General features: G+C 62.3%; 2 protein-coding genes across 2 annotated transcripts in view; one reads left to right on the forward strand and one right to left on the reverse strand.

Moving 5' to 3' along the window:
- Positions 1–1,594: 1,594 nt before the first annotated feature.
- Positions 1,595–8,553, forward strand: LOC121336823 (4F2 cell-surface antigen heavy chain-like). The gene is made up of 8 exons (XM_041406328.1): positions 1,595–2,087; positions 3,199–3,375; positions 3,747–3,841; positions 3,916–3,965; positions 5,771–5,969; positions 6,839–6,976; positions 7,310–7,369; positions 7,968–8,553. Exons 1-8 carry the CDS (start codon positions 1,619–1,621, stop codon positions 8,307–8,309), a joined length of 1,530 nt encoding a protein of 509 aa, XP_041262262.1. The 5' UTR covers positions 1,595–1,618; the 3' UTR covers positions 8,310–8,553.
- A 560-nt stretch (positions 8,554–9,113) lies between these two features.
- The window catches only part of LOC121336824 (guanine nucleotide-binding protein-like 3-like protein), a 4,827-nt gene continuing 1,060 nt past the window's right edge, over positions 9,114–12,880 (reverse strand). The window contains exons 4-16 of the mRNA XM_041406329.1: positions 12,584–12,664; positions 12,229–12,312; positions 12,031–12,157; positions 11,820–11,923; positions 11,601–11,745; positions 11,352–11,439; positions 11,229–11,270; positions 10,804–11,038; positions 10,372–10,514; positions 9,728–9,858; positions 9,566–9,654; positions 9,314–9,485; positions 9,114–9,220 (exon numbers count right to left, since the gene is read on the reverse strand). Of these exons, the coding sequence (XP_041262263.1) occupies positions 9,168–9,220; positions 9,314–9,485; positions 9,566–9,654; positions 9,728–9,858; positions 10,372–10,514; positions 10,804–11,038; positions 11,229–11,270; positions 11,352–11,439; positions 11,601–11,745; positions 11,820–11,923; positions 12,031–12,157; positions 12,229–12,312; positions 12,584–12,664 (1,494 nt within the window). The 3' untranslated portion in view covers positions 9,114–9,167. The remainder of the gene's footprint in view (positions 9,221–9,313; positions 9,486–9,565; positions 9,655–9,727; positions 9,859–10,371; positions 10,515–10,803; positions 11,039–11,228; positions 11,271–11,351; positions 11,440–11,600; positions 11,746–11,819; positions 11,924–12,030; positions 12,158–12,228; positions 12,313–12,583; positions 12,665–12,880) is intronic.

A 12,880-nucleotide genomic window follows, 5' to 3' on the forward strand; every position in this document is an offset into this window, starting at 1 on the left:
TCGGGGTGATCCCTGAGGGGTTTTTAGGGCGATCATTGAAGGGTTTTTGGGCCGATCCCTGAGGGTTTTTGGGGTGATCCCTGAGAGGTTTTTGGGGCGATCCCTGAGGGGCTTTGGGACAATCGCTAAAGGGTTTTTGGGGCGATTCCTGAGGGGTTTTTAGGGCGAACCCTGAAGGTTTTGGGACAATCCCTGAGGATTTTGGGACAATCCCTGAGGATTTTGGGACAATCCCTGAGGGGTTTTGGGACAATCCCTGAAGGTTTTGGGACAATCCCTGAGGATTTTGGGGCGATCCCTGAAGGTTTTGGGACAATCCCTGAGGATTCTGGGACAATCCCTGAGGATTTTGGGGCGATCCCTGAGGATTTTGGGTCAATCCCTGAGGATTTTGGAACAATCCCTGAGGATTTTGGGTCAGTCCCTGAGGATTTTGGGACAATCCCTGAGGGATTTTGGGTCAGTCCCTGAGGATTTTGGGGCGATCCCTGAGGATTTTGGGTCTGTCCCTGAGGGCTTTGGGACGATCCCTGAGGATTTTGGGACAATCCCTGAGGGCTTTGGGACAATCCCTGAGGTTTTTGGGGCAATCTCTGAAGGTTTTGGAGCAATCCCTCAGGATTTTGGGTCAGCCCCTGAGGGCTCTGGTTCTTTCCCCAGATGGACCCCGAGTCTCCCCCCCGCGAGCTGGAGCTCTCGGCGCTCGAGGCCGAGAAGGAGCCGATGGCCGCGGCCGAGCCGGGGACCCCCCCCCAGCCCCCCTCTCCCCACCGCGACCCCTCCCCGGCCCCGGAGCAGCGGCAGGGCGGCGAGAAGAACGGGCTGGTGATGAAGATCCCCCCCGAGGAGGAGGAGGAGGCGGCTCTGGGGGGCGCGGGGGCCTCGGGGAGCCCCAAATTCACGGGGCTGGGCAAGGAGGAGCTGCTGAGGGAGGCGGGGACGCCGCTCTGGGCCCGGGCCCGCCTGGTGCTGCTCGTGCTCTTCTGGGGGGGCTGGCTCGGGATGCTGGGGGCCGCTGCTGCCATCGTGGCACAAGCCCCCCGATGCCAGCCCCTGCCCGACAAGGCCTGGTGGGAGCTCGGGGCGCTCTACAGGGCCCCCCCCAAGGCCTTTGGGGGCGATCTGAAAGGTGAGGAGGGGTCTTGGGGGGTGCCCTGAGGGGTTTTGGGAGGCCCCATGGGGGGTTTGGGGGGGGTTAGAGGGTCCCCAGAGGGGTGGAAGGATCCCAGAGGATGGTTGGAGGAGTTTGGGGGGTCCCATGGGGGGTTTGGGGGTGTTTAGAGGGTCCTTTTTGGGGGTGGAAGGATCCCAGAGGATGGTTGGAGGAGTTTGGGGGGTCCCATGGGGGGTTTGGGGGTGTTTAGAGGGTCCCCAAAGGTGAGCTGGGGGAGTTTAGGAAGTTTCCAGCCTGGTTTTGGGGAGGGTCTGTGAGGTCTTTTGGGGAATTGGGGGAGGGGGGGTCCCAGGAAAGTTTGGGGGTCCCCTGTGAGCCTGATTTTGGGACAATCCCTGAGGGCTTTGGGACAATCCCTGAGGTTTTTGGGGCAATCTCTGAAGGTTTTGGAGCAATCCCTCAGGATTTTGGGTCAGCCCCTGAGGGCTCTGGTTCTTTCCCCAGATGGACCCCGAGTCTCCCCCCCGCGAGCTGGAGCTCTCGGCGCTCGAGGCCGAGAAGGAGCCGATGGCCGCGGCCGAGCCGGGGACCCCCCCCCAGCCCCCCTCTCCCCACCGCGACCCCTCCCCGGCCCCGGAGCAGCGGCAGGGCGGCGAGAAGAACGGGCTGGTGATGAAGATCCCCCCCGAGGAGGAGGAGGAGGCGGCTCTGGGGGGCGCGGGGGCCTCGGGGAGCCCCAAATTCACGGGGCTGGGCAAGGAGGAGCTGCTGAGGGAGGCGGGGACGCCGCTCTGGGCCCGGGCCCGCCTGGTGCTGCTCGTGCTCTTCTGGGGGGGCTGGCTCGGGATGCTGGGGGCCGCTGCTGCCATCGTGGCACAAGCCCCCCGATGCCAGCCCCTGCCCGACAAGGCCTGGTGGGAGCTCGGGGCGCTCTACAGGGCCCCCCCCAAGGCCTTTGGGGGCGATCTGAAAGGTGAGGAGGGGTCTTGGGGGGTGCCCTGAGGGGTTTTGGGAGGCCCCATGGGGGGTTTGGGGGGGGTTAGAGGGTCCCCAGAGGGGTGGAAGGATCCCAGAGGATGGCTGGAGGAGTTTGGGGGGTCCCATGGGGGGTTTGGGGGGGTTGAGAGGGTCCCCAGAGGGGTGGAAGGATCCCAGAGGATGGCTGAAGGAGTTTGGGGGGTCCCATGGGGGGTTTGGGGGTGTTTAGAGGGTCCCCAAAGGTGAGCTGGGGGAGTTTAGGAAGTTTCCAGCCTGGTTTTGGGGAGGGTCTGTGAGGTCTTTTGGGGAATTGGGGGAGGGGGGGTCCCAGGAAAGTTTGGGGGTCCCCTGTGAGCCTGTGTGGGGAGTGGAGGCCCCATTAATGGAACCCCCAAAATAAATCCAAGGGTATTTGGGGAGGGGGGATTCATCTCAGTGTCCCCCACCATGTGTCAGGGATTAATTCCTGGGAGAAATTCCCAAAAAAACCCCACAGGATCAGCTTGGGGACCCCCTATATCAGGACCCCCCCATAAAAGGGCCCGGGGGGAGGTGACTCAGCAATTTAGGGGAGTCCCCCCAACTTTAGGGGGGTTCTTGGGGGGTCCCTCCCACTTTAGGAGGGGTTCCAGGAGCTCCAAAGCCTGAGGGAGCCCCCAAATTTGGGGAATTCTGGAATTTTCCCCAATTCTGGGGCTGTTTTGGGATCCTGGGAGGGCTCTTTGGTGTCCCTGGGTGGATTTTGGGGTCTCAGTGGAATTTTGGGGTCCCCAGCGGTGTTGGGGATCTCTTTGGTGGCCCTGGGTGGATTTTGGGGTCTCAGTGGAATTTTGGGGTCCCCAGCGGTGTTGGGGATCTCTTTGGTGGCCCTGGGTGGATTTTGGGGTCTCAGTGGAATTTTGGGGTCCCCAGCGGTGTTGGGGATCTCTTTGGTGGCCCTGGGTGGATTTTGGGGTCTCAGTGGAATTTTGGGGTCCCCAGCGGTGTTGGGGATCTCTTTGGTGGCCCTGGGTGGATTTTGGGGTCTCGGGGTGGGATTTTGGGGTCCCCGGCGGTGTTGGGGTTGTGCTGCCGGGTCAGATTTGGGGTTCACCCCCTTTTTTCAGGCGTGGAGAAACGTTTGGGGTACCTGAAGGACAAGCTGCAGGTGGGGGGGCTGGTGCTGGGCCCCGTGGCCCCCCAAAAACCCCCCGAGGGGCTCCTCCCCCCCCTGAAGGAGCTGGACCCAGCCCTGGGCACCATCCAGGACTTCAAGGCTCTCCTGCAGGCGGCCAAGGACAAAGGTGGGCTGGGGACCCCAAAACTGGGGGGGACCCCAAAATGGGAGGGTCATAGTGGGGGGAGGGGGGTGAACTGAGAGGAACCCCAAAATTTGGGGGAAATGTTGGGTATGGGGGGGAGGGGCAAAGTGGAGAGCTTGAATTTGAGGGAGGGGCACCACAGGATTGAGGGGGAACCCCAAAATGTGAGGGGCACAAAATTGAGGGGGGGGGTGGGGGACACCCCAAAATTGGGGCAGGGGCTGAATTTGGGGGTTCCCAGGGTTGGGTGATTGGAGGAGCCCCCCAAAAGGGGGATCCCCCATAATGGTGGGGGGGTTACAGTGTGGGGGAGGGGTTTGGGGGTGCCCTGACCCCCCCAATTCCCCCCCCAGGGCTGAAGGTGATCCTGGACCTGACCCCAAACCCCGCTGGGGATCGGGTCTGGGGGGACGCGGCCGGCGACCCCACGGTGCACCAGCAGGTCCAGGTGGGTCTGGGGGGGTCTGGGGGGGGGGATTTGGGGATTGGGGGGCCCCCCTGACCCCCCCCGTGCCCCCCCAGGCTGCCCTGAGCCATTGGCTGAAGCCCTGGCCTTTCCCCCCATTTTTGGGGTGAATTTTTGGGGTTCTCCCCTGGCCTTTCCCCCCATTTTTGGGGTGAATTTTTGGGGTTCTCCCCTGGCCTTTCCCCCCATTTTTGGGGTGAATTTTTGGGTTCTCCCCTGGCCTTTCCCCCCCATTTTTGGGGTGAATTTTTGGGGTTCTCCCCTGGCCTTTCCCCCCATTTTTGGGGTGAATTTTTGGGGTTCTCCCCTGGCCTTTCCCTCCATTTTTGGGGTGCTATCCTGACCTTGCCTTCTACATTTTTGGGGTGCTGCTCTGACGTTTCTCATCATTTTTCATTTCTCCCATGACTTTTCACTTCTCATTTTTGGGGTTCTCCCCTGACCTCTCCCCCCATTTTTGGGGGGCTCTCCTGTCCTTCCTCCCTGTGTTTTTTCCTTGCTTCCTTGAGTTTTCCCCCAAATTTTTGGGGTTCTCCCCTGATTTTTCCTTTTATTTTTGGGGTTCTCCTGTGACCTTCCCCCCCAATTTTTGGGTTTCTCCCCTGACCTTTCCCCCCATTTTTGGGGTGCTCCCTTGAATTTTCTCCTCTGTTTTTGGGGTTCTCCCCTGACCTTTCCCTCCCCATTTTTGGGGTTGTTCCCCTGATTTTTCCTTTCCCATTTTTGGGATGTTCCCCTGATTTTTTTCTCCATTTTTGGGGTTCTGTCCTGATTTTTCCTTCTATTTTTGGGGTTTTCCCATGACCTTTTCCCCCCATTTTTGGGGTGTTCCCTTGAATTTTCTCCTCTGTTTTTGGGGTTCTCCCCTGGCCTTTCCCTTCCCATTTTTGGGGTTCTCCCCTGACCTTTCCCCCCATTTTTGGGGTGCTCCCTTGAATTGTCTCCTCTGTTTTTGGAGTTCTCCCCTGACCTTTCCCTTCCCATTTTTGGGGTTGTTCCCCTGATTTTTTCCTCCATTTTTGGGGTTCTGCCCTGATTTTTCCTTCTATTTTTGGGGTTTTCCCATGACCTTTCCCCCCCCATTTTTGGGGTGCTCCCCTGATTTTTCTTCCCCATTTTTGGGGTGCTCCCTTGAATTTTCCTCCCCATTTTTGGGGTGTTCCCTTGAATTTTCTCCTCTGTTTTTGGGGTTCTCCCCTGACCTTTTCCTTCCCATTTTTGGGGTTCTCCCCTCACTTTCCCCCCCATTTTTGGGGTTCTCCCCTCCCTTTCCCCCCCATTTTTGGGGTTCTCCCCTCACTTTCCCCCCCATTTTTGGGGTTCTCCCCTGACTTTTCCTCCCCATTTTTGGGGGTCTCCTGATTTTTCCTTTCCCATTTTTGGCTCGTTCCCCTGACTTTCCCCCCGATTTTTGGGGTTCTCCCCTCACTTTTCCCCCCATTTTTGGGGTTGTTCCCCTGACTTTCCCCCCCATTTTTGGGGTTCTCCCTCCTGATTTTTCCCTCCCCATTTTTGTCTCGTTCCCCTGTCTTTCCCCCCCATTTTTGGGGTTCTCCCCTCACTTTCCCCCCCCTTTTTTGGCCCCCCGATTTTTGGGGTTCTCCCCTCACTTTTCCCCCCATATTTGGGGTGTTCCCTTGAATTTTCTCCTCTGTTTTTGGGGTTCTCCCCTGACTTTTCCTCCCTATTTTTGGGGTTCTCCCCCCTCATTTTTCGCTCCCCATTTTTGGGGTGTTCCCTTGACTTTCCCCCCCATTTTTGGGGGTCTCCTGATTTTTCCTTTCCCATTTTTGGCTCGTTCCCCTGTCTTTCCCCCCCATTTTTGGGGTTCTCCCCTCCCTTTCCCCCCCATTTTTGGGGTTCTCCCCTCGTTACCCTCCCGGTTTTTGGGGTGCCCTGACGCTGTCCCGTTTCCAGGGTGCTGGTGGGGGGCACTCGGCTGCAGGAGCCCTGGAAGGTTCCGGGGGTCCCGGGGGGGCTGCGGCTGCTCCTGGGGCCCTTCCTGAAGCCGCTGGAGCCCAGAGCCGGTGCCGAGTCGCCCGAGGGAGCCGTGAGGAGCCTGCTCCACTTCCTGGGCTCCAACTCCTCCGGCGTGGGGCTGGGCTGGAGCGTGAGTGCCCCCCAAACCTGCCCGGGACCCCCAAATCCCCTCATCCCCTGGGACCCCGAAACCTCCCCGTGGGGCTGGGCTGGAGCGTGAGTCTGCCCCCCAAAACCTCCCCGGGACCCCCAAACCTGCCTGGGACCCCCCAAACCTGCCCGGGACCCCCAAAACCTGCCCGGGAACCCCAAACCTGCCCGGGACCCCCCCAAAACCTGCCTGGGACCCCCCAAAACCTGCCTGGGATGCCCCAAAACCCCCCCATCCCCTGGGAATCCCAAATGGGACCCCAAAACCTGCCCGGGACCCCCCCAAAACCTGCCTGGGATGCCCCAAAACCCCCCCCTCCCCTGGGAATCCCAAATGGGACCCCAAAACCTGCCCGGGACCCCCCCAAAACCTGCCTGGGATGCCCCAAAACCCCCCCCTCCCCTGGGAATCCCAAATGGGACCCCAAAACCTGCCCGGGACCCCCCCAAAACCTGCCTGGGATGCCCCAAAACCCCCCCCTCCCCTGGGAATCCCAAATGGGACCCCAAAACCTGCCCGGGACCCCCCCAAAACCTGCCTGGGATGCCCCAAAACCCCCCCCTCCCCTGGGAATCCCAAATGGGACCCCAAAACCTGCCCGGGACCCCCCCAAAACCTGCCTGGGATGCCCCAAAACCCCCCCCTCCCCTGGGAATCCCAAATGGGACCCCAAAACCTGCCCGGGACCCCCCCAAAACCTGCCTGGGATGCCCCAAAACCCCCCCACTGACTCCCCTGGGACCCCCAAATTCCCCCAGCCCACCTTCCTCCCCCCGGCTGCCCCCTCCCATTTTGGGGGTCCCCTCCCGTTTTTGGGGGTCGGGGGGTGACGGGTGCCCGTCCCACAGGTGGGGTCCCCGTGGGAGGCCTGGGTGAGCCCCGGGCTGAGGCTGCAGCAGCTGCTGCTGCTCTGGGGGCTCCCCGGGACCCCCGTGCTGAGCTACGGCGACGAGCTGGGGCTGCCGCGGCCCCCCAAGGACCAGCAGGTACCGGGGGGCTCGGGGGGCTCGGGGGGCTTGGACATTTTGGGGAGGGATTCGGGGATTTTGGGGGTGCAGGGGAGGGGGCTGGGATCAACCCCTGACTCCAATTTCACCAGTTTTTTCCCCAAATTTCACTACTTTTGTGCCCCAATTTCTTTGTTTTTTGCCTGATTTCACTGGGTTTTGCCCCAATTTCTCTGATTTTTGCCTGATTTCACTTGGTTTTGCCCCAATTCCACTGGTTTTTGCCTAGTTCCACTGGGTTTTGCCCCAGTTTTGCTGGTTTTGCCCCAATTTCGCCAGTTTTTGCCCTAATTTTGCCGTTTTTTGCCCCAGCTGCCATCGATGCCGTGGGAAATCATCGACGAACCGAAAAGAGGCGGGAACGGCTCCGAGGTGGGCGGGGCTTGGAGCTCTGATTGACATTGGTGTGGGCGGGGCTTACTTGGGGGCGTGGCTTATAGTTGCTCCTCCCCTGAGGGGGCAGAGCCTTAGTTTCCATTTATGGCTTTCTCAAGGGGGTGGGGTTTTTGGCCACGCCCATGGGTGGGTGGAGCCTTAGGGTGGGTCCCATAAAGTGGCAACATAGAATTGTTCGTAAAAGGGCAACGCATTCTTAAAAGGGCAACACTCCCGTAAAAGGGCAATGCATCCTTAAAAGGGTGATGCAATCTTAAAGGGGCAATGTGTCCTTAAAAGGGCAATGCAGTCTTATATGGGTGAGGCACCTATAAAAGGGCAATGCATCCTTAAAAGGGTGATGCAGTCTTAAAGGGGCAATGCGTCCTTAAAAGGGCAATGTGCTCTTATACGGATGGGACACCTTAAAAAGAGCAATGCATCCTTAAATGGGTGACATGCCCTTAAAAGGGCAATGCGCCCTTAAAAGGGCAATGCCACCCACAGCCTCCTTAAAGGGCCAGCGCCTCCTTCTCTCGGCGCTGCATTTGGGGGTCTCCCAGCCCCTCTAACCCCTTCCCCCCGTCCCTTGCAGCCCCCCGAGCTGGAGCTGTGCACGGCCCTGGCCTCCCTGCGTGCCCACGAGCGCTCGCTGCTGCTGGGGGAGGCTCTGGCGGTGCCGGCGGGCTCGGCCGTGGCGCTGCTGCGGCGCTGGGACCAGAGCGAGCGCTTCCTGCTGCTGCTCAACCCCCACGGCAGCGCCCTCAAACCCTTCTCGGGGGGCGGAGACCCCCGGGACCCCCCCCTGCCCGCCTCGGCCACGCTGCGCTTCAGCACGGGCCCCAGGGAGCGCGGGGAGCGGCAGCTGCGGCTGGAGGAGCTGCGGGTGGAGCCGGGCCAGGGGCTCCTGCTGGGCTTCCCCTACAGCCCCGAGTGACCCCCAGACCCCCCCGGCCCCCCAAACCCACCAGCCTTGCACCCCCTCCTTTCGGGGTGGGGGGGGGTCCCACGCTCATCTCCCCTCGCTCGTTTTTTGGGTTCTCATCCTGCTCCCCCTCAACCCAAAGGGTTTTTTGGGGTTTTCTTTCTTTCCCCAATTCTGTTTTGGGGTTTTTTCTTTGTTTTCTGGGGGAGTTGGGGTCCCCCCCCCGCCTCAAATTCTGAATAAATGATTGCATTTGTGCCCTTGCCTTTGGCTCTGTTTTTGGGGGATCTGAGGGTCCCCTCCCGCAGGATTTGGGGGGATCACAGACCCTCGGGTGTGCCCCAAAATAGGGGGGAGGATTGGGGGTCCCAGGGGAATACTGGGGGGCATGGGAGCCCAAAGAGGGAACCACAACACCCCAAAATGAGGGGGGATGGATTTGGGGGCTCAAGGAGGGTCCTGGAGCTGTTGAGGGGCTCAAGAAGACCCCAAAAATGGGGAAATCCACCCAAAATTTGAGCTGGGATCCCTAGTGGGACCTCAGGGGTGACCCTGAGAGAGGAGGACCCCCAAAATAAAGGGGTGGGGCCACCGTGGGGGGTGAGAAGGTTTTGGGGAAGGGTCTCACATCCTGTCAGGAGCTCTGCAGGGTTTGGGGGGGTCCCTGAAGGGTTTGGGGAGGGGTCTCAGGGATGATTTGGAACTCTTGAGGAGGGCGGGATTAATTATTTTAGCCCTGCCCCTTTAAGCAGACCCCACCCTGTGAAGCCCCGCCCATTTCAGGGTAGGCCCCGCCCCACCAGACGCACAATGCAATTTAAATAAATTTAAAAATTTATTTATATTTATTTTCATTCCATTTGTGGATGCTCAGAACTGCATGGCCGCCTCCAACGTCTCCGACAGCTTCGTGGCGATTTTCTCTGTGGGATGGGGGCCACCAGGAATTTGAAAAAAAAAAAAAGGGATCGGGAAGGTTTTGGGGGGGGTCAGGAAAAGGGGGGGTCTTCACTCACGTGCTCTTTTTTGAAGTTTTTTCCTCCTTTTTCCAGCTGCCTTCAGGCCCTGCCCCTGGAACAGAGCAGGGAGCGCAGCCACCTCCTCCAGGCTGGGGGCGGGGGGCAGCGACTCCCCCCCCGAGCCCCCCGACTTCACCCGGGGCTTCAGCTCCACCGTCATCGTGCCGAGCTGGGGGGGGGTTAAATGTCAACCCCCAAAATCCCCCCCCCAAAAAAAAAAAACCCCAAGCTCAGGAAATCCCTTCCCACCTCCAGGCCGCCGCTGTCGTCCTCCATGGCTTCTCCTTGCTCTTCCTCCTCCGGGGACAGCCCCAGCCCCGTCACCGTCACCGGGACAGCTGTGGGGGGGCCAGGTGAGTTTTGGGGGCGTCCCCGAGGGGGGATGGGAGGGGGGGTTCAGGTGCTGCTCACCTGCCAGGGCCTCGGCGTCGCCCCGTTCCAGAGCCTCCAGGTCCAGCGCCGGCCCCAGCGCTGGGAGGATTTGGGCCTCGAGTTGCACCCCCCGAGATTTGGGGGGGTGGGTGTAGTATGAGATCTTCCCACTGGGAAAAAAAAAAGGGGGGTCAGGGTGGGGGGAGAACCCTCCTGACCCCAAAATCAGAGCTCAGGGTATGGAGGGGATCCCTGGTACCCCCAAAAATGCAGCTCAGAGTGTGGGGGGACCCTGCAGCCCCCCAGATATGGGGTGAGGGTGTGGGAAGACCCCTCGCCCCCTCCCAAAAAAAAAGGAGGGACAGGGTGTGGAAACCCCTCCCCAACCACCAGAAATGGGGTGAGGAAGACCCCTCCACTCCCCAAAAAAAGAGGATCAGAGTGGGGAGACCCCTCCAAGCCCCCCAAAAAAGGGGGGCAGAGTGTGAAAACCCCTCCCCAACCCCCTATAAATGAGATCGGGGTGTATGGAGACCCTCCCCATACAAGGGGTCAGGGTACAGAAAACCCTGCAAGCCCCCCAGAAAAGGGAAGCAAGGCACGGAAACCCCTCCCAGCCCCCCAGAAAGGTGATCAGAGTGTGGGGACACCCCCCCCCGAAAACGTCCCCGTCCCTCCCAGACCTGGTCCAGTCGTGCAGCAGGGCCGTGGCGGCGGCGTGGGCGTCCGGGAGCCCCCCCGGGCGGAGCCGGCCCTGCCGCCGGGCCAGGTGGGCCAGGAACTGCAGGGGGTCACTGCAGGGGGGGACCCCGTAGAGCTGGCTCAGCTGTGGGGGGGACACACAGGGGTTTGGGGGGGATGGACACACTGGGGAATGCCGGCCTGCCCCTCCCCCGTGGTGGTAAAAACGGGGTGAAAATGCTTAAAATGGGGGTGGGGGTCCCCCTGGAATAAACTCCCCTCCCCCACATTGTTGAGCCCCCCCCTTTAATCCCGATTTTGGGGGGTACTGAATCCCCCAAAGGGCTGAGGTGGAAAAACGGGGTACCCCCGAATTGCCACGGGGATGGGGCCCCCCCACGCACCCCCAGCCCCCCGGGGGGGTCCCCACGTACCTGCTGGGGGGGGCAGCGGCACAGGATGGCGCAGGCGGGGGTCAGGGGGTCCCGCAGGCGCTGGGGGGCCAGGGCCCCCCTCAGAGGGGCGGCGGCCGGGGGGTCCCCCGAGTCCAGCACCACACCTGGACAGTCCAGGAGCCGGATGTGCCCGTCCAGCTGCACGGCCTGCAGGCACCTGGGGGCGGGGGGGGAGTGCCACAGCTGGGCGGGGTCTGTGCCACACCCACCACACCTGGGCGGGGTCTGTGCCAAAGCTGGGTGGGGCCTGTGCCACACCCACCACACCTGTGCGTGGTCTGTGCCACACCCACCACACCTGGGCGGGGTCTGTGCCACACCTGGGCGAGGTCTGTGCCAAAGCTGGGCGGGGCCTGTGCCACACCCACCACACCTGGGCGGGGCCTGTGCCACACCCACCACACCTGGGCGGGGTCTGTGCCACACCCACCACACCTGGGCGGGGCCTGTGCCACACCTGAGTCAGCCCAGGCTCCACCCACAGCCCCCCCACCCCATGCAGGTGACCCCAGCCCAGGTGGGCTCACCTGGTGACCCCGGGCATGGCCCCCACCCCGCAGGCGCGGCTGCGCTTCAGGCTGTTGATGAGGCTGCTCTTGCCCACGTTGGGGTACCCTGGGGAAGGGGTTAGTAGGGTTGGGGGGGCCTCAGAGCCAGCACCCCAGCCTTCCCTCTGCCCCCCAAAGCCCCCAGACCCACTCACCCATCCCCCCTCCTATTTCACAGCCTCCATTCGACCCCAGCACCCCCCCTTCCAGAGCCCCCCAGCCCCTCACCCACGACCCCCACGGTGATGGAGCTCCTGCCCTCCCCGCAGCGGCCGTAGTTCCTCAGGATGTGCAGGAGGGTCTCGGCCCCCACGCAGCCCCCCGCAGCCAGCACGTCCTGGGGGGCCGTGTCCGCCGCCATCCGGCTCTGCTTCTGTGGGGACACGGGGAGGGCTCAGCGGGACCCCCTGCCCTGAGCCCCCCTCCCCCAGACCCCCCGGCACCCACCAGGCGTCGGCTCTGCTGCTGCGTGCACGCCTTGAAGGCCACGGTGGGGAACTCGTCCCGCAGGTGCTTCAGCCACGCGGCCACCACGTCCCGCGGCACCAGGTCTGCGTGGGGGGACGCACAGGGCTGTCCCCAGGGCTGCAGGGACAGCGGAACCCCTCCCCCCAAATCCATGTCGGGACCCCCACCCAGATCCACACCCTCCCCTCACCGATCTTGTTGAGGACGAGCACGAGGCGCTGCTGCGGCCGCAGGGCCCCCTCGAGCCGGGGGCTGCGGCAGCCCTGGGGGTCGCGGGCGTCCAGCACCTCCAGCACCACGTCAGACGCCGTCAGCACCTGCCAGAATCGGGGTTCAGCTGGGGGGAAAGACCCCCCAAAAATCCCCACCCCACCCCCGCGGCACTGACCTTGCGCAGCTCCCGCCCGAACTGGCGCAGCGACGCCTCATCCTGGGGGGGCTGGGGGGGCTCCTCCTCCTTCTCTTCCTTCTCCTGGGGGTACCTGTGTTATGGGGATCCCCCAGCCGTGGGGGGCACCCCCGGGGAGCCCCCTGACTTCTGGTGGGAATCCTCTGTGTGGGAAACCCCCCCTGTGTGGGGAGCCCCCTGTCCTAGAGAAGAATCCCCCCTCGCTTCCAAGGGGAGCCCCTCTCTCTCAGGGGAATCCCCCTCTTTGGGAAGCCCCCCACTCTTCAAGGAACTCCTCCCTCTTTAGGGAGCCCCCCACACTTTAGGGAGCCCCCCGGGGTGCCCCCAGCCCCACCTGGCTCTGGAAGCGCTGCTGTCGCTGCAGAGCATCCGCCAGCTGCACGGCCAGGTGCGAACGCTGCTGCCCCGTCAGCGGCTGCGGGACACGGGGGGGTCAGACCCCAAACCCCCCCTGGGTTAGACCCCAAATCCCCCAGGTCAGACCCCAAATCCCCCCCGGGGTCAGACCCCAAACCCACTGGGTCAGACCCCAAACCCCCCCTGGGTCAGGACCCCAAACCCCCCTGGGTCAGACCCCAAATCCCCCCCGGGGTCAGACCCCAAACCCCTCCCAAGGTCAGGCCCCAAACAG

This window comes from Onychostruthus taczanowskii, unplaced genomic scaffold, assembly GCF_017590055.1.
Source record: "Onychostruthus taczanowskii isolate IOZ18803 unplaced genomic scaffold, ASM1759005v1 scaffold249, whole genome shotgun sequence".
Lineage (NCBI taxonomy): Eukaryota > Metazoa > Chordata > Aves > Passeriformes > Passeridae > Onychostruthus > Onychostruthus taczanowskii.